This window comes from Zalophus californianus, chromosome 1, assembly GCF_009762305.2.
Source record: "Zalophus californianus isolate mZalCal1 chromosome 1, mZalCal1.pri.v2, whole genome shotgun sequence".
Classification (NCBI taxonomy): Eukaryota; Metazoa; Chordata; class Mammalia; order Carnivora; family Otariidae; genus Zalophus; species Zalophus californianus.
The window spans coordinates 31,771,984-31,793,419 of NC_045595.1; the positions used below are offsets into that span (position 1 = coordinate 31,771,984).

The 21,436-nt window shown below is 42.2% G+C and overlaps 1 protein-coding gene across 5 annotated transcripts in view; it reads right to left on the bottom strand.

Moving 5' to 3' along the window:
- PRICKLE2 (prickle planar cell polarity protein 2) overlaps nt 1-21,436 on the bottom strand; it is a 315,074-nt gene that overhangs the window by 65,928 nt on the left and 227,710 nt on the right. For all 5 annotated transcript variants that reach the window (XM_027585020.2, XM_027585021.2, XM_027585022.2 and 2 more), the window contains one exon: nt 20,707-20,890. In XM_027585020.2, coding sequence (XP_027440821.1) covers nt 20,707-20,890 — 184 coding nt within the window. The remainder of the gene's footprint in view (nt 1-20,706; nt 20,891-21,436) is intronic.

Below are 21,436 nucleotides of genomic sequence, written 5' to 3' on the forward strand. Positions count from 1 at the left end.
CATCAGTTTCTTTGGCAAACTCTCTTTAAAAAGGTAAAACAGTAGGAGGTCTGTAAATACCTAAAGACTACTTCCAAAGACATGAAGACAACCACCCAGCTCTAGCTCTGTCTTTGATGGTTCTGGCAAATAGCATATTGTGCCAAGTCATCTACTTTTGCTGATATGTTCTTCAAAATATTTACAGGTCTCACTCTGCTAGTCCTTTCCATATCCCCTCCATCCGTGTGCCAAAAATTTTGCCCTTTCTTTATACATCTTTTCCTCTGCTCGCTTCTTGTTTCCTTCTTAAATCCCTGGGTGTAATCCAGAAGCGAAGAACATTTAAAAATAGTCATTTATGTACTGGCAGGTGTCTGATTTTCTCTTCTAACGTTAAAAAGGATGTGAGTCGAACATATTGTAGGTATCCACAAGAAAGAAAAACAACAACAAAAACCCCACCTGAAACCTTAATAAAACTCTACTTTTCTTAAGCTAGACTGGGAATGGTGCTCTAGTAGGTCATTGATTCTTACTTGAAAAAAAGAAAAAGAAAAAAAGATCCTCCACTTCTGGGATAGCCATTCAAACCACAACTATGTTACTATTTGTCTACAGTGTAGAAGAGGGTAACTGCATTTGATATTTAATGTTTGAGTCTTGACTATGACAGATGCTCAGTCTGCAACTGTGACAAAGTTATCTAAATTCTCTGGGCTTCCGTGTCTTCATTTCTAAGACTAGGATAATTGTACTCATCTTGCAGCGTTGTGAGGAACAAAGGTGATGACAGAATGAAAATACACTGTTAACAGTAAGGCCATATATAATTGTCAGATATTATTACTGAAAATAAAAACAGTGGGTTTAAGAATTGCATTGCATTAGAATTGGGCAGCTAGTAATAATAACCTAAGTATAATGGTCTAGGGCCAACATGGCATTTTGTAAAAACCACCAAGCATCTAGGTTCTATCTTTCTATACCACCATCCTGTTCGTGGCATCTATTCTCCAAATCACAAAATGGTTGCTGGAGCTCCAGCCATCATATTCACATTCCAGGCTAGAAGATGGAGAACGTCCAGGGGAATATTACCTATCTCCCAGTTGGATCGATAACATTTAAAGAGATTTCTTAGAAGTACTATCCAACTTCTATTTGTAACCTTTTGTCTAGACCCAGCTCTAAGAGAAGCTAGGAAATGTAACCCCTAGATAAACAACTGCTGTTCAGAATAAAATCAGGTTTTGTTAGTAAAAAAGAAGGAGACACTTATATTGGAAGGACATGTAGCAATTGTGTCCCAATAAATATATCAGTTTTGGGTTACCTCTTCCCTAGGTGGACTCCTTAGGAGTCTCCTGTATGGCATCTTTCCTGTGTGTTAAGTTATTTTTTCTGATTCTACACTTCATATAATTAGTCCATTTTCCACCTCTATTATTAGAAAAGACAGATTTGCAATGTCATGTAAAACCATTTTGAAGAAAATTTAGAAAGGAGCAACAGGAGAAATGCTAGAACAAATTCAACTTTTTAACTGCCCAAAGTGATGTGTAAGGATACAAGCTATAATTCTAGTTAAGAATTCTTCCTTAAATAGACAGGAGATTGGTGATCACAGGATGCTGTTGAAAATCCATTTTAAATTACAAGTTGGTTGGGGTGCCTGGGTAGCTCACTCAGTTAAGCATCGGGCTCTTGATTTCAGCTCAGGTCATGATCTCAGGGATGAGCCCTGCAAGGAGAAGATGAGTCCCCTCCCCACTACACACACATACTGTGTGTGCATGCTCTTGTTCACGCATGCTCCTTCTCTCTCTCAAAAGAAAAAAAAAAATATATATATATATATATACACACACACACACAACTATATATAGGTTGGTGATCTTTATTTGGAATCAGTTCATTTAAGGCAGTTTCATTTCTGCCCATTAAATGACGGTTGTGAACCCATGAAAAAGTATGAGAACTAAGGGGCTGCGTATGTATTACTGAATAAATATTTCTGACCACCATGGCTACCTTCAGCCTGAGTTCCACTCCCTGCTCCATTAAGTTTCAAATGTATCATGCATATAATGGCAAGAACTGAGTCCTCCCTGCTCTGAGAGGTCAAAAGATCAGTGAAGGTTATACCTTGGCCTGCAGTTCAAGGTTAGCTATGGCCATAAAACTCTGAATGTCCTACACTATGCTATTGTGGAGAAACAGATGGGAAGGAAGGTTTGGTGAGGATGAGCTAGACGATGCCACTGTAACAGACAACAAGAAAATATCACTGGCTTTGCACCACAGTCATTTTTTAATTAAAATAAAAATTTTTAATGTTCTTATTGTGGTAAAGCCTATATAAGATTTGCCATTTTAATTATTTTATTTTATTTTTTTGTTGTTGTTAAGTAGGCTCCCTGCCCAGTGTGGAGCCCAAAGCAGGGCTTAACTCATGACCCTGAGATCAAGACCTGAGCAGAGGATCAAGAGTCAGACACTTAACTGACTGAGCCACCCAGGTGCCCCCATTTTATTTTATTTTAAAGTGCACAATTCAGTGGCATTAATTATAATCACAATATTGTACAACTACCACCACCACCACAATCTTTTACCAAAACATTCTCATCATATCAAACAGAAACTCTCTACCTTACATTAAGCAATAATTCCTTATTTCTCCCTTCCCTAGCCTCTAATCTACTTTCTGCCTCTATGAATTTACCCAGTGTAGATATTTCATCTAAAGGCAATCATACAATATTTTTCTTTTCTGGCTTATTTTGCTCAGCATAATTTTCCTAAAGTTCCTTCGTGTTGTAGCGTCTATCAGAATGTCTTCCTTTTTATGGCTGAATACTATTCCATTGCATGAATATACTACGTTTTGTTGATCCATCCATCTATTGATAAAACTTGGGTTGTTTTCACCTTTTGACTACCGTGACTAATACTTCAGTGTGTACAAATATCTGTTCAAATCTCTGCTTTCAGTCGTTTGGGTATATACCTAGGAGTGGAGTTGTCAGATCATATATTTAATTTTTTTTGAGGACTTCAAACTGTTTTCCACAGCGCCTGCAGCATTTGCCATTTCCACTGGCAGTATACATGGACAAGGGCTCCCACTTCTTCACATCCTCACCCACACTTGTTATTTCCCATTTTCAAAAATTATAGCCATCCTAGTAGGTGTGAAATGGAATCTCACTGGGGTTTTGATTTGCATTTCCCTAATGAATAACGATGTTGAGCATCTTTTCAAGTCCTTATTGGCCATTTGTTGATCTTCTTTGGAAAAGTCTCTATGCAAGCTCTTTGCCTATTTTTTAATTGTGTTTTTTTTATTTTGTTGTTGAGTTATAGGAGTTCTTTATATATTCTGTATATGAAAGCCTTATCCACACCAGTTTTATTTCACACTTACACTATACCTCTGATATGAGTAGGAAGAGACCCAGGTAATTGAGGCTCTATATTAATATGTGCCTCCACAATGATGAGAGCAGAGAAAACAAAGGCTGGAGCTGAATACTGGCAATTCAGTGCTTTTATCTGGATGTGAAGCATGCAACTTCTGCACATATTTCATTGGTTAAAGCAAGTCACATGATCACGTGTAATCTGCACGTGCCCAGAAGAAGCAGGAGTCAGTCATTTGCCAACAGCACTAATACCCACTATAGCAGTGAAAGAATGGAGTGGTGTGTGAGCAATACACTACCTTTCGGAAAAGAAAGGACAGTCAATTCTTGTTATTCTGGTAGTTATATTCTATAAAGTAACGGCAAACATCAAAGCAGTGAATAGTAAACCATTGCTCCTAGGTAAAATACAGGACTAGGCTCCTGCCAGCCTCTGGTCACATTTTTGTCAGTGGATCAATATAAGACCTTGCTTTAACTACATATATATATGGTTGATTTATTAATATTGAATTCACGGCTGACAGCCCTTGAACTCATGCTGAGTGAAGATCTATTATTATCTATTGAACATATATTCTCCATGAGACACCTCAGAGGATTCTTGCCCTCGGAAACATTAGACAGCACTTTAGCACTGAGCTTGCGAGGCAACTTAAACAGTGAAATCACCGAATGCAAAACATGTAGCACTAAATAGACGACAAAAAGCATGCGTCTTTTATGGGACCCGAAACAAAAGGCAGAAGCATTGCCTTGTTCAGCCTCAACTGGCAATGTGCATGGTGGATGATTCAATTTTCTCACCCCTCTACACATGTCTGGGAATAACTGCAAAAGTGCTGTGGGTACCGATCTGGGGGTTACAAACAAATTTTGATGATGAGTAGGTGAATTTGCAAATACTCTGTGAATAATGAGGATGAACTAGATTCTAATCTATTTGACCTATTCAGGAGTGAGGGGCTTACCCAGGATTCTAATTTAGGTCTGACTTCAAAGCTCATTCTCTTTCCATGTCACTACACTGTCTTCACACACCAGTCACAGGATTACACTCTACCCCAAGTATTGGATGAATAAATGGCCAATGCAGTCACAGTTCATTCTTCAAGCTTGAGATTCCTGCTCAAGCCTTGAATAATGAACAGGTTAGAGTGGCTGCTTAATCACGAAAACCACATGGGCCAAATGGAACTCCAGAAAAGGTGGACATCAATGAAGTTATTTGGTAATGTACATGCTTTGAATGTTCCATGGTAAGGATCATGTGAACTGACTCAGGCTTGACAAAGTTTTTTCTTTGAGGTCTATGCAAGAGAAGATAATGTGTTCAAGTTTATCCCCAACAAAGACCATGTCGTACTTGAAACGACTGCTCCAATCCCTGAGAGTACATTTTTAAATTTTATTAGTTTATTATTATTTTATGTACTTATTTTGTGGTAAAATGCATATAATATAAAACTTACCACTTTAACCATTTCTAAGTGGCATTAAGTACATTGTTGGGCAATCATCACCACCATCCAGCTCCAGAACTTTTTCACCTTTCTAAACTAAAATTCCATACCTATTAAATACTAACTTCCCAATTCCTGCCCTCCCACTCCCGCACAACCATCATTCTCTTTTCTGTCTCTATGAACTTGACTACTTGAGAGCAATTTTTACTACATGTTGTAACCAAATGTTCTTCTCTGAAATTCTAGTGAAAATCAGTGGGGAGAAAAAAAATGAGTCAGACAATATATCTATGCTTACATTTAAGTCTTTTTATAAGCAACTTGCTTCTTTTTTAATAAGGCAATTAAAGATTCCAGAGGAGACACTGGGCCCAGCCATCAGTATCCATAACAAATGAGAGGATGTGGGAACTCAGCTGTTCACAGAGAAGACCCATGAGATGAATCGCCACTGATAATTGGGCAAGTTATTTCTCCTGACTTTTCAGCCTCAGGGCGTTAACTTAACATTTCACAGATCACAGAATTTCCATTATATAGCACCTCTTCCTCACTCAAGACAGTCTCCTTATTATTCTATAAGTGTCATGAGAAGAATCAAAAGTGTTAGCCAATAACTGCAAGAAAAGAGAATTCAGTATCAACTAGGCTCAGACCCAGATAGGTAGTTCTGGCAGGTACTCTTCAGCATCCTGACATTCCTAATAATCTAGTGTAAAACAATGCTCATCCACATGTCATCACAATCTCATGCAAAAAACAGTAGATACCATTACGTGCTTAGCCAACAATAGTGTCTAGTTGTAGTAGCACCCTGTTGTCTTGGTCTTCTGTCATAATTACAGCATTTTCCCTTGTTGCCTGTAACAATCTTTACTCTTGTTTTAGTTTACTGAACATTCCTGCAAAACTTCTTTGGAAATCGGCAGAAAATGGATGAAAAAGAAAAGCAAAACTTTAATTTTACTCATATTTTTTAGAAAGCAGAGCTATAAAAATGGGGAGTTTCCAAATTTGTTCTTATCTACGTTAAGAAAAGGGAATAAAGATATAAAATAGACATGAAATGATCTCAACATCATTAGTATTGATGTGATTTTGGTTTTAAATTGTTTCACTATGCTTGAGCAAATATGAACTCAAGCGAGGTGGCTGGAAAGCACACTGACGTACAGGCTTTTCAAGATGGGAGGGAAAAGTCTTTCACGAGTAATCTAAGAAATGGTACTAAAAGGACATCCCAGAAGTTCCCTGTCAGAATTGGGAAAGAGGACGGAAACACTGATACTTGTTTAAAGTGAATGACATGTGAACACCCTGAGTGTGAAGGGAGCTCAGGGTACGTGAACAGTGGCAAGGGATCCAGCACGGTTGGATGTTAGGAAATGGTGAGCAACCCCTACAAAAATAGGAATATATTCCACAGCTTTCCAAAAGTAAAGGAAAATGAATGAAACTTCTATTAAAAAATAGAAGTCAAGGGGCGCCTGGGTGGCTCAGTTGGTTAAGCAACTGCCTTCAGCTCCGGTCATGGTCCCAGGGTCCTGGGATCGAGCCCCGCATCGGGCTCCCTGCTCGGCGGGAAGCCTGCTTCTCCCTCTCCCACTCCCCCTGCTTGTGTTCCCTCTCTCTCTGTCTCTCTCTGTCAATTAAATAAATAAAATCTTTAAAAAAAAAATAGAAGTCAAGAAAACAGAAAAAAGTAGAGGAAAAAAGATGGCAAACACGAACAACAAAAAGTGGTAGTAATAATTATCTAAGTTACCATTAACAAATGTAAATATACTATATTTATCAATTAAAAGACAGATTATCAGTTTGGATTAAAAAGAAAAACACATATCCATCATATGCTGCTTACTTAAACCCATAAGAAAAGGTTGAAATAAAGGAATGAGAAAGCACAGTCTTGTAGTTTTCACCAAAATGAACCTAATGTGCAATGTTAACATTCTACAAACCAGAATTTATTTTTTTTAAGATTTTTATTATTTATTTATTTATTTATTTCAGAGAGCGAGAATGAGAGAGAGAGAGAGCGCACATGAGGGGGGGGGAGGGTCAGAGGGAGAAGCAGACTCCCCGCCGAGCAGCAGGGAGCCCAATGCGGCACTCCATCCTGGGACTCCAGGATCATGACCTGAGCTGAAGGCAGTCGCTTAACCAACTGAGCCACCCAGGCGCCCACAAACCAGAATTTAAATCAATATAATTAGTAGTGATAAAAAAGGGATGCTACAATTGATTAACGATCGTTAATGATCCTCGGTCATTTCAAAATTATTAGTGATACAATATGTTGCTCACTTTGTAACAGCCACTGGTTCACTTTTTATGTTTCAGGAAAATATTATTAATGCAGCATTCATAAACTTTTTAAAAGCTATAAAAATGATTTTCCTGTTAAAATAAATCAAACGCAAAACACACTAAAAAGGGATGCTGCAAAATGATAAAAGGAAACATCTAGGAAAATATAGCATAACCATAAACTTGCAGGCACCCAAAACATAGCCTCAAAACATATAAAGCAAAAATAGAAATACAAAGATAAACAAACCCATAAATACAATGAAGAATTTTAAGATGCCTCTCTCAGCCATTGAAAGATCAAAAAGGTAAAAAATTATGAAGGCAATAGAGGGTATTACATCAATAGTGATTATTGCTCACTAACTCTATGATGCTGTTTTCCAATAACTAGGAAACATTACCTTCTTTATTCTTACTTTATATTGGGAGGAAAGACTTAATGTCTTTATTTTCTAAATGAGAAACAGAAGCTATATGGTGCTAAGAAACTTGGTCAAGATCACTTAGAGATATTACTGTCTGAAACTGATTTTTCTGATTCATAACTTTTTCTGGACTTGAATGCCCCTTTTTCTATCTATCTGTCTGATCTACAGTCCTTAAGTATTTTCCCTGACGTTATAGGGGGAAGAGGGGTCAAGTAGATAAAACTCTGCTCCTTCAATTCTGGCTCTATGTAACAACATGCAAATCATAGGCTTTCTCTCAGACTGTGTTCTTAAGCATCAAATGCATGGTTTAGGTTCAGTAATTTCTGTGGTCTCGTTTCTGTAGTTCTTGTGTCTGCCCTTGCTCTCTCCCTATTCTCTGGAATACCACTTCAGACTTAGATCTCAGTTTTGTTATCACAGATAGGCCTTTCCAAGAAAAGTGTTTTCACACCAACTGGACTTCCCAATTGGTAATTCTATCTAATGCCTCTTGAAATGCCAGGTACTGTAATAGTGGCCCTATAAGGCAGGAACCATTACAACCTCATTTTATAAATGAGGAAAAACGACTTCACCAAGGTAAACTTGCTCCAATCATAAGTATAGACAGACAGACATAAGTATAGACAGAGTGGCAGACGTGGATCAGGTCCCTGGTGTGTCTGATACCACAGTTATGGCTTTTAATCCCTATGCTTGGGAAAGACCACCCACAGACCTTATTTCAGCAGAGCTGTTTCTTCTGTACTATTCATCATCCAGATGGATTCTTGATTATCCACATAGCAATGGGGTCCAGGAGAAGATGGATGCTTCAAAATCCTGCACAAGCTCAATGTCAAATTTATTCACACTGATCTGAACCTCTCCCTCAAACATGAAAAGTTGCCAAGTGCTTAGCAAAATTGGTTCGTTGGTATTTCAGCTCCTTTCCCTGCCTACCTCTCTGTCCAAGGCTATGATGCTTGCAATGATTTGCTAAATGTGAAAGAGGAAGGAGAAAACAGAAAAGGGCATGAAGTATTCACAATCTTGACCATCAACTTGGAAGAAAAAAAAAAAATCTCCCCTCCTTTCCGCTACTAATCACTCAGTGCCAGTGAGGATGGGAATACCACTTCCTCTAATATCCTTTGGCAAGGGTCAGACAATAGATTTCCCAAAGCCCCAGGATTGCAGGGAAATAAGAAATAAAGTCATCAATAAGCTAGGCTAGTTAATGGTTACAGTCCCTTCTATGTTGCTGCTAGACTTTTTGGTACCTTTGTGGAAATTACAAGATACCCTCCCAAGTACAAATAGAAAAAGTGCCCAATCTCTTAAGATAAAGTAATGCATGACATCAAGATAAGATGTAAGGTGCCTTATGCTAAGCAAAAGGTACTCTTCCTTTCGGGAATCATCAGAGCACAGGTGACTATCAGCCTCCAATCACCCCCTTGGCTAGGAAACTTTGTGCAGTGCACAAACTGTACAACTGTATGTGGCAGCCCTGATCCCCTCTCAAGTGAGAGCTTATGAATTTATCCATTTGGTGCAGGAAATTCAGACTCAGAAACTGCCTGAATAATTAGCAAGATCTGATCACTGAGTTTTAATCATCCAGAGCAATAACAACTACCACCACTATTTACTGAGTGCCAACTACATATTAAGCACTGTCCTACAGAATTTACAGAGATGATGAAATGAGCCAGTCTGTGGAACCGATTTTTCAGTGCCATCCATCTGGATGTTGATGAGTTCTGTCCCCAATCTCCTTTTTATTGTGCATAATTAATATTAAGCAAATTCCTTCTGACAGCACTTGGCCAGAAGGCTCCATTAATTCCTGAGGCAACCACAGAACCCTAGGAAGAACCCACCATTGGTATGAGAAGATGCCTTCCTTCCTTTCTGTTAAAGAGCAAGTTCATTCATCAGTCACTAGACTGAGGTAATTGAAATACAATAAACTGCACATATTCAAAGTATATAACTTGATAAATTTTGACTATATATATATAGCCACAAAACCATCAGCTTAATCAAGATAAGAGAAAAAAAATCTCTATTATCCTCAAAAGTCTCCTGTTCCCTTTTGCCATTCTTCCTTCCCACTCTCCCCACCCCTCCTTTCCCCAAGTAACCACTGACCTGCTTTCTGTCACTACAGATTACATTTTCTAGAGTTTTATATAACGGAATCACATAGTATGTAATTTTTTGGTCTGACTTCTTTCACTCAGAATAATGATTTTTCGACTCCTTCATGCTGTTGCACGTCTCAAGTCCATCCCCTTTTATTGTAGAATAGTATTCTACTCTATGGATACAACACACTTTGTTTATCCACCCATCCATTGATGGACATGGGGTTTCTGATTTTTCACTATTTAAAAGAAAGCCCCATGTTTAAGGTATTGTCTCACTTAATCCTTACAATCATGCTATAGTTAGATAATAAAATTCTCATTTTTCAAATGATGAATGGAAAGCTCATGAAGGCGGATGAACTTGGTCAATGTTTGGGAGCAACACAGCTAGGATTTGAACACAGAGCTAGTGAGTGTCCAAGCTCATGCTCTGGAACACTGTGAGCTGAGAAGAATAGGTACTTCAAAGACAGAAGCCATGGGAGAGCAGCACAGAGCCTGAAGTCTCTGTGGGTCTTCCACAGAGAGGGTTGTCTCCATCTGCCTGTGAATGAGTCCCTGTCACACAAAGCAAAACCTCAAGACAGGGGCTGGGAAGTGCCCGTTTTACACTGGACTTGGAAAACAGCCACACAGGAATCACACCTGGACTAAGGGTTTGCAGGTAATGATGACTTAACAAATACCGGTCAAACGAATAAATGGCTGAGTGCAAAGTGAATGAATGAATGTACAGAGAAACAGATGGATAGATGGAGAAGATCAGTTATTAATTGACTTGATAGATTCATCTAACCATCTCATGAAACTACTCAAAATATCTCATGAGTCAGAAGGCAAAGATTATCCTGATAGTAAATCAGCTGTCACAGGAGCTCAGTGTAGGCTGCTCAGTCCACAGAAAGGGCGGCAGCTGTGCACGCAGGCAGGAAGTCCAAGTCTTGGGTCCCACTTGCCATCCTAAGGATCCCAGAAAACATTTACTATAAAGGCGGGGGCCATCCATCTTGAAAGCTAGAAACCCCCATGGCAGCTCTCCTTTCTGGTGTTTGCAGACGAGTCTTGGTTTCTCCAGGCATCCCACTCCACACACACGCCTTGACAAGGCCCTGCTTTTGGAACCTGGCCACAACGCTGCTGATGTGATCCGGGAGACGCCCGGAAGCCTGAACCCAGCTTCTAGTCCCATCTCTGACAGCTCCGTTGAAAACAAGTTCATTAACAGGCAGTTTTATTGAAAAGTGCACACAGGCATATTTCCCACTGCCACGTGATGATGTCAGTGCATTTTTGGAGCCAAGTTCAACACGGCATCCATCGTTGATATGACTGGTTTGCTGAGAACTGTGCAGGAGATCGCTTTGGGGCCTCCTTCTACCTCCCTTCCCCACTCACCTCTCACACGGCACCGAAAGCCCTGGGATGAGTGGCAGGGAAGGTGAACACAGCAGAGGCCGCTTAGAAGAAATTTAATCCAATCCAGTGGGGGAGCCATGCGTCTCACTGCAGCCATGAAATTCCATCCTGAGCTCAGCATGTACTGATGGAATAATGAAATGAAGATGGTAGTGCAAACGGCTGGTGAGTCTAACGATGGTGTTTGTGGGGTTTTTAGAGGGATGATTTGATTGTATGTTCCCTTCTTAAGAACCAGAACCACCCAGCAGGCCTAGAGAGATGAAGCACTTTGTCATTCTTCTCTCCCTTCCCCCAGATCTGCAAGCTTCTGTCCCTCTCGGTATAAATAGCTTCACACATTCAAAAGAACAAACTGTCTACAGCCCGAAAGTGAATATGGCAAAGCTGGCTGCTGGCACTGGGGACCCAGCCCAGGGCTGAGTCACAGCTGTAAAACTCATCCTTCTACAGTAACAGGGACCAGAGCATTTTCTGAGTTAACAGGCCAAGGGGAGGGCCGAGGAACAGAACCAGTGAAGGGATTTTGAAAGGGGGCGCCTGGGTGGCTCAGTCGGTTAAGCGTCTGCCTTTGGCTCAGGTCATGATCCCAGGGTCCTGGGATCGAGCCCTGCATCGGGCTCCCTGCTTGGCAGAAAGCCTGCTTCTCCCTCTCCCACTCCCCCTGCTTGTGTTCCCTCTCTCGCTGTCTTTCTCTGTCAAATAAATAAATAACATCTTAAAAAAAAAAAAAAGAAAGGATTTTGAAAGCATCCTGAATCTCCTTTAACAAACAACCCTGTACCCAGGCCATATTCAAGAGACATCAGTCAGGGGCAAGATGCTGGAGAAGGAAGGGGGTAGCTTCTGGGGCTCACCCCCTGTCATTACCCAACTCTGCTCCAGTGTCCTGGAGACCCAGAAAATGACCGTGGTGATGACAGCAGCTACCATTTGACGTGGACCACCTATGGGTCAGCATCTCCCAGGGTCCACAGAGAGATATTCAGTAGGTCTTCACAGCTACTTCAGACCTGGGCAAGAGCCTCTTCATTTTACAGACAAAATGAGAGAAGCTCAGGGTACCCCAGGTCACATAGCTAATAACTGGTAGAGCCAAGATTTGGCTCCATGTATTTCGAACATTGGTTTTTCCATTACCCGAGAGCAGCAGTTCTCAAACTGTGGCATGGATCAGAAACCCCTGAAGTCCCTGTCCAAAAAGAATGTTGGGCCTACCTTCAGAGTTCTGGTTCAGTAGGTCTGGGACAGAGCCTGGGAATCTGCATTTTAAAAAGATTTATTTATTTGTTTGTTTGTTTGTTTATTTATTTATTTGACAGAGAGAGAGAGACAGCAAGAGAGGGAACACAAACAGGGGCAGAGGGAGAGGGAGAAGCAGGCTTCCTGCTGAGCAGGGAGCCCGATGTGGGGCTCGATCCCAGGACCCTAGAATCATGACCTGAGCCAAAGGCAGACGCTTAATGACTGAGCCACCCAGGCGCCCTGGGAATCTGCATTTTTCAGTAAGTTCCCTGGGGTGGGGGGGTACTCATGCTGCTGGTAGGGGACCCATACTTTGAAAACCACTGGACTAAGGCTGACAAAATGTGGGTATAATCTAACCATCATTCTATGGAACAACCCAGCTCAAATGTCATCTCCTCGGAGAGGCTCTCCCTGGTCACCCCATCTAAAGTAGCTTCTCTAAATCGAGGACCAGCAAACAGTTAGTGGGCCTTTGCGTCAAATCAGGCCCACTGACTATTTTTGTAAATAAAGTTTTATTGTCACCTGGCCATGCTCAAACTGCTAATTTGTCTGTAGCCTCTGCTAGGATGTCAGCTCTAGCAGGGCAGGGAGACTTGTTTGTTTACGGCTGTCCCTCAGTGCCCAGCATAGAGTTGGCACCCCCTAATATCTGCTGAGTGAATGAGCATCGAAGTCAAGTGCCCAGGTCCGTGACATGGGAGCCTGAGGGCCAGTGCAGGAGGAAGAGGCGATGTGCTTCTCACCCTGTGGGTTGTCAGCCAGGATGAGACAGGGAGGAGAGCCGGAGATAAACAGAGATTGTTGATGGGGGAAAATCAGCCTTTGAAGTTTCCTGCTTCCTGCAGTGATGGGGAAACAGGAGGCGGAGAAAAGAGGAATCCCTTAGTCACCAGGGTCAACGTGAGATTAGGGGAAACTTCCTCCTCTGAGAATGAAAGAGCCTTGTGTGACACATGCCGCCTGCTCCTTCCAACACAAGCCACGTTGGCATCCTTGGCTCTGATATCCTGGGTGGATCGCAGCAGAAGAAAGAGGGGTGGAGGACGAAGGGCCCGAATTAGCAGGGGAGTCGCAAAGACAGCCAGGGTGAGTCGTGGCTCCGCCCCTTCCTACCTGTGGCAACCTGGACGAGTTTCTGATCCTCTCCGAGTGGCAAGGGATTCATGGAAAGAGGGAGGCATCTTGTACAAGGCTGAAATGTGATTGCTTATTCAGGTAACATCTGTTTATTGGATGGGTAATATGTATCAGGCATTATTTTAGGTACCAAGCGCACGCGGTGAACAAGGCAATGTGTGACTCCCTCCGAGAGGCTCACATTTGAGAAGGTAGGGCATCTGACAAAATGCACAGACAGAAGCCTACAGGGAGTACCAGTATGGGGGCTCTCTGTTGCCCTATTCTCACCTGCAGGCAGAATCATCAAGATGATGGGTGTGAGGGCTCCTTCCATTTCCCAGGGGTTTCCCAGCCTTCACATCCATGGATGCCTTGGTCAGAGCTGGACGCTGCATGGGCTCCATTCATCTCTCCCCAGACCATTCACTACCCCCTGCCCAAATTCTTCATGCAAAAGCAAAGTTGATACTGATTTTGTTTCACTTCTGAGCTTCATACAAATGGGTCCTGTAACACCTGCAACAAGCCAGATCTTTGCATGGCTGGCTTCTTCATGTCCTTCAGCAGCACTTCAAATCTCAGTTCCCCAGAGACTCCGTCTCTGACCAACCAGCCTAGATTAGCTGGTCCCTCCAACACTCCGGCCCACCTCCACTGTCACGGAAGCTGCTGTATTTTCTTCATGGCATGGATTAAATGGTACACCACTTGTAAAGCGCGCAGGATCGTGGGTGACACTGGAACAGTTCACTAAACGTTTCTATCACCATTATTGACATTATTGTTCTTTTTTCATCTATCACCATCTTGAATTATCTTGAACATCTATTGTTTTCTAATTTATGTCTCTAACACCCACCCTCTCACACTCTAGCAGAAACCTTAATCATCTTGTTTATTATTTTAGCCTCAGGGCCTAGAATAGTGCCTGAAGTATAGTAGATACACAGGAGTGTCTGTTGAATGAGTGAATGAATGCATGAAAAAGCCCCATCGCTATTCCCTCTTCACAAAAGTCTCCAGCATTCTCTCTGATTCACTCCGTACACTCTCAGGGGGGACACAATCCCTGGAACACCGCCAAGAAGCCCTACCCCATTAGAGGTAGGTGCTGAAGAGGCTCTAAGTGGCAAAGAGGCTAGAGCCAGGAGTGAGGCCTCCTGCTGACCCACTGGTCTCCGGTGGGGGGGGGGGAGGTTTGTAGAATATTCTTCGTTGTGGGAAGGCTCTCTTTGCACTCTGAGCTGCCCGCAGAAAATGCCCCAGAGACTCACTGCTTCCAGGCCTGGTGACCTCCTGGTGGTAGGAGCCCTCAGGCACTGAGGGGGATGTGTGGCAGAGCTCATTTCTTCAGCAGACGGCCCAGAAACCTGCTTGGGGCACAAGAGAATTCGGTCAGGTGGCTCCATGTGGGCCCCCGTCCAAGTTGCTCTGGCTCAGTGGAACCAGAAGTGCATTAGAAAGATGTGGCACCTTTACAACGCTCACACAGCAGACAACCTGGGGAAGAGAAAGGCCTCTGGATCGGCAGAATTCAAAATGATTTTACTGAAAGCCTTGGAGAAGGCCGAGAAGAAATCCAGGTCTCCCACTGGCCCATGCTTCGCTCACCTCCTCCACCCCGACCTAACCTTCCTCTGTCCTGGTCAGCCCAAAGTTCCCTTCGCCCTCTTCCTGCCTGCTGAGGACAATGGTCATCTGTGTCACTGCAGCTTCACAGGAAGGGCAGGGAGGTGACAACCACTTTATGGAGCACCTTCTGTGTGCACACACTCCCCCATTCGGGGTCCAGAGCAGCTCCTGTGGCCTACAGCTCTGAGACGATCAGCTCCCAGGTCGGGGTGGCTGAGACCGAATCTGTCCATCAGCTGCATGACCGGGGGCATGTTTTCTGAATTTCTCTGAGCCTTGCTTTATTCACCTCCGAAACAGAGACAGGAATGATAATTTCCAAATAAGGTTTGTTTTGAGAATGGAAAAGGAAGAATGCAAGCAAAGTGAAAAACTGTAATAAGTGTTCATAATTTTCTCCACTGTTCTCTTCGTCGTCATCATCACCATCATGAGAAAACTGAGGCTCTGGGAAGCTGAACATCTTTGCTGAGGTCAGGAAGGGATGGAGCTGTGGCCAGATCTGCCTGACTCCAGAGATGAGGTCCCCCCCATCCCCCGTCCACGCTGCTTGCTCTTCACCCCGTGGCTCCCAAAGGGCTCCGCGCATTTGGATGGGGACACAAATGATTCCCTGCCAGGCCCTTGGCTCCTACCACCTGGCTCCAGGTCCCGTCCTGGAGCCAGCAGCGCTGTGGAAGGTGTGGGCTAGAGCACGGTCCTTGTGAGATGTCACCCGTCCCCTGGCCCTTGTCAGTGGAGGAAAACCCGGAAGCAATTGAGATGGGTTAGGGGAATCTGCTTAGAACACATGCCTTTGAGAGAAGCACAAGGAGCAGGGAAAATTGATACGGAATCATCCTTTATGTAGAAAAAACATTTTGAAGACTTTTCTCTTTCCATGTGATGCAATCCGGAGCCTTTCAGCTTCTGCGGAGGACCCCAGTCCTCTGCTGGTCTCTTTTAACAACTATTAGTTGGGTGGCTGCCATGGGTCAGGCTCTGTGTGAGAGGCTGGGGGATTCCTGAAGAACAAACCAGACAAAATACCTGCCCTCTTGGGTCTTAGAGCAAAGTGGAGGAGGTAAATATCTAACAGATAATTATAGCAGAAGTATCAAATTATGTTTGAAAAGTGTTAATAAGGAAAGTAGCAGGGACCGCTACAAAGCATGTAAGTGGGGACCTAATCTCGTGCTGGGAGTAGGAAGTGGTCACAGGATCTCCTTGAGGAAACACATTTAATCTGATACCTGCTGGATGAGCAACCATCACTGAATTAAAAGCCAAACAAAGAATTTTATGTACCTCCAAGAGAGGTAAGTCTAGACTTTCACAGGGCTCATAACCAACTAATTTGCCCCCTCCTCTAGGTAGTACTAGATGGTCTGCTTTGCCACATGTGGCAGAATACTAGGAAAGCCAAACATTGGACAATTGCTCCCAATATCTTCACCCTTCCTGTGAGGGGTTGATGTACAAGTTCCAGAAAAATAACTGAACTGCCACTCTTGAGGGGCAAAACCATAGTTAAGGTCAAGGTAGTTTTACTAATGTTTGGAAACCAAGGATTCGGGCATTCATATTCGAGAACCCTCTATAGATACTCAGAGTATCCAAAACATTGATGGAAAGGAATTCACTCAGGAGACGCAATCTGACGGTCTCTTCAGGTTTGCATGGAGCAATGGGCAGAAATTAATAGAAAAAACACATCCATGAGTACCCAGTGAAGATGATCCACCCAGAGGACTTACCTTTCTGGACAGCAGTTTGTCACAATAAATCAAAAGCCTTAGAAAGGTTTACATGAGACCACGCCACCTCTAAAAATTCTTGTATAAGATGGATGGCCACTGTCCCCTTATTTAATACAGAGGAAAGTTGCCAACAAGGCACACGGTCAAAAATAAACCTTCAGCTCAGGGGTGCTCAATGGTGGTACTCCTGGCATTCGGGAGGGGTGGCTTTTTCTTTGTGCAGAATCATCTGGTAATTTTCAGGATGTTAAGCATCTCAAGCCTCTACTCATTTTAATGCTAGTGGAACTATTTTGACAATAACTACCCCCTTCTAAACATACATTTCCAAATGCTCCCTAGTGATGGGTGGGACCACTGCAGATAAGAAACTACCAATGAGGACCAGACAATCATTCCAAAGGATAATCTGGATCTAAATACACGGATACCAAAAACTGTTCACAATACATGAAGTGAAACAAAAGTCAGGGTAAGTTTGACAGCATCATCACATTTTTGTCTAAAACAAAATGGAAAGTTCTCCCATTACAAAGATACTTGCTGCACGCATACAATAAAGGTTGCAAAACAACAGTCCTTGATTCGTGGAATTATGGGTGACCTACCTAGAACACGGTAGGGACTCGAATAAATGTCTGCTGATGTGAGTCAGCCTTTTATGTCTTGATTGAGCCAGAATTTTGCTGCCAGATCCTTTAGGTTTTAACATCACTTTGATTCAGTGGTTCTCAACTGGGGTGACTAACCCAACCCCAGGGTCACAGGACACTGCCTGGAGACAGGTTTGGTCACCCCAAGGCCCAGGGGAGCGGGTGGTGTATGCTACTGGGATCTAGTGGTAGAAGCCAAGGAAACTGCTAATCATCCTACATTGCACAGGACAAACCCCAACAGCAAAGAATTATCCAGCCCAGAATTCCAATAGTGCTCAGGTACTGAAACCCTGCTCACCATTTGCCTTTCTTACGGCTTGTTAAGTATCCTCCAAATTCTTCCTGAAGTATCATCTACTGTAAATTGATCACTAGAACATCTCTAGAAGACAGAGATATTATTAACTGATTTGAAGACAAACTGGAGCTTGAAAAAAGACTACAGATGGTCAGTCAGGGCAGTTGAGGTACTGGAGGGCTCTCTGGATGACATGACACACCTTGTTTGAGGTGAACAGAGCGGAAGGATGGGAGCAACCTCACTGATGACTTTTCAGTCTGGTCATTAAAAATCATGGCATAAATGCTCTTCCTTTCTGGCATCATCTATTATATTTATCACTTTTTGCTCTACTTTAAGAAGGTCAGGTTTTGCAGCTAGTAGGTTTTTATGAAATTAAATGCCCCTATTCAAAAACACCTCCCTAAACGGGAGGTGACTTCCAGGTGCATTATACTTAATTGAAGGCATTTCTCAGAAGAAATAGAATTTAAATAAAGAGTATCACCTGAAGGTGTACTACCAACCCCATGATCAGGGAGTCAAATGAAAGGTTTTTAACAGAAATGAAAGCACATGACTCTCAACTCTGGCCTTTCGTATTTTGCCTGTAGCACAAAGCATTTAACTTTCACTGTAATTTCTCTTGATAGAAAAATGAAGTTTCTTAAATCAGAGACAACTAGACATGATATTAAACATCAGCATTTTTAGTGAAAAGCATTCAAGGTCTCAAATTTGTCTAATCTTAGAACATTCCACACAGCTTTTAAAAAAAATCTTTAAACATATAGTTCCATAAGTAACAGATTTTAAAAGATCTTATAATTTTAAAATTTGAATTCCATTTCTTTCAGGCAACATGATCCCTTCAGACACCTTTAAATGCAGACTCCATTTTATTAGGCAAATATACAGCCCTTCAAATGGCTTGAAGAGAGAGTCTCTCTGGAGAACAACAGCCCTTCCTAACCCTCTGTGTCACGTAAGTCTGAAGAAATTCAGGGAATAGAGAAAACCACCCAAGGAATAGCAGAATTATAAGAGATGGGAATATCCGTTCATTGGACATAATTCAAACCACTTGTTTAATAGCATTAATTGTTTTCTGTCAAAACAAATCAAGAAAATTGTTTTATATTTCCCAAAAACGCTCATTTTGGGTGAGTCAAGTAGCCTTTAAAAATACTATCAGCACTCACTTTTGGAATTGGTGAACTGAACCAAGACCCCAACTTCTGCAACTGTCTGTTCTCTTGGGCCAACCAAAAATTTTCTTTGCGTCTGGAAATCATAGGATGATGTTTCATTGTCTTAGAGAAGAGTCTACCTAAGCAGGAACCCCAAATAGCTTAGCTTCAGAATTTCAGGGCCCAATTTAGCAGAAAGTGAGGTGAACAAAAGAAAGATGGGTTTCCTAGAAGCTGCTGCAAATGAGGTTAGCAAGAAAATGAAACAAGCTCACAGATGTATCTAGGTGTGAAAACTCCCTGCTCAAACACTGGCAGGAGAACAGTGATGTCAAACAAAGATAGTCAATCACCCACCACCTCATTTGAGTGTTCAGACAAACTCAATCAAATGCTCTCATTCTTCTGAAGCTTACTCTTTAATAATACAATCTTTACCGAAACAGAAGGAAATAAAGATATAACCTTAACCTGCAAACCGAGAGAAAATGTTCTTATTTCTTCCTGCTGATATCTCAAATCCTCACGGAGATTATTTTCTGTGAATGTTTCTGTTCTAAAACATTTTCTTCCTCATAAGAATGAGAACAGAGATCACAAAAATGAAGTGCCTGCAGGGCTTAGGAAGGTCTTCTTCAAGACATAAATATGAACTTTTACATAAAAACTCCTAATATTTAAGGATTAGTAACTAATTCAAAAATTTAAATAATACTTTGCTGGCTAAACAAATCCTACCTGTGTGCCTGATTTCGGGTGCCAATTCGCGACCTCAAATATTGGAAGAAGAAATGGCTAATCAAAGAGATGTTATTAGGGGTCCACTCTTGAGTTGTTTGCAAATTCTTGGGTCTTCCCTAATCATAAAGAACTTTTTCTAGCAGGATTATCACACCAAAAGTCCCTGACTTTAAAATTTCAGGGTATTTTAAGCTTCCAAACATTCTGTCTGACATAGGGAAGATCACCAGAGTCGGCCATTTTCTGTGTCAGAGGGGCAAAACTAGGGTGTAGCTCTCAAAGATGATGAGAGTGTCTAGCTTAAGGAAGGGGCTTCTAAACCAACATGAGGCTGGTGGAGGAGAAAACTCCAAGAACAGAAATGCAAAGCGGAGGCTATCACTGAGGAAAACGCAGTGAAACAGAAAGAAACCGAGTTCATCTGATCGAGCCAATAATATTTGCAGCCTGTAGGTAGTTCAAATATTTCAGGAAATGCCAATGTCTTTCTTTGTAAAGCAAGGCCAAACTTAGTATTTAAACACAGCATATATCACTGGGAAGAATAAGGCAAATCCTTATGTCCTCACTCACCTTTAACAAAGAATCTTAAGATTCATGGCCAACGTAGAACTCCCTTCCCCCCTTCAAAAATCAAATTTCCCTTTCTAATGTTTCAAAGCCAACGTTTCTGAGAAGTTTCTAGTCAATCTTCTGTTGACAGTTAATAATGACAATCCAGAATGAATTAGCAATGGCCCACGTAGGACTCTTTTTCATTTCTCTTCCTAAGTGCCCACTGGTGCCCCAGACATTGTCAACCCGTGGAGCCCCAACCACTTCTCTGAATCAGCAAAGTGAACTCTTCCTTCTGAGCTGGAATAAGGAAGGATGGGCAGGACGAAGATAAACAGCCCAAACCACAACTGCCCTCCCCATCAAGAATGGTACCTGTTCAGGCTTCAGCCCCGGCGGGATCCAGGCGTACTCCTCCAAGGCACAGCCTGAGTCGTCGTCTGATGTGGAGTTCCTCTGGAAGTCAAACATGAGTTTGCTGACAGTCTTCTCCATCTCTAGGGGCATCACTGTCACCATGTGCTCCTCCTGAGGGCACTTGCAGTGTAGGCAGATCTTCCTGCAAGCAGCAAAGGCGGGAGATGAGAAGGAAGGCAAAAGAAACCATTTTTCACCTGGCTGCCAGTCATCAGCCCTTGGATCCCAAGCCATAAATGCAATTCCTTGGCAACTGCCTTTTGGCAAGAGCGCCTAAAGTGGCGCCCCCACAGCACACCTGTCTTCTTGGAAGGTGTGGTGCTGCACACGTGGAAACGTCACAAAAGGTCAGAGGCCACTAGTTAAGCCTCATGAGAATGTTCGAACATGGACTCCAACCTATTCTTCTAAATCAGTATCCCAAGAGCAATGTCAAAATATCTCTTACACTTAGTAGAGCACTGGATATGGACCATGACTGCAATTTTCTTAACTATAATAGTAATTAAACAGACATAATACATATGCTGATCAGAAATATTACCAGTGGATTTAACAAATACTGACAACATACCATTTCATAAAAATGTCCTAGAAGCTTGGGAAATGGTAGATGTTTTAAAGAGACTGCAGGTGAGATTTTCTTTAAGAAAAAGAGCAAGAATATATTTTTTTCCACCAAACAAAT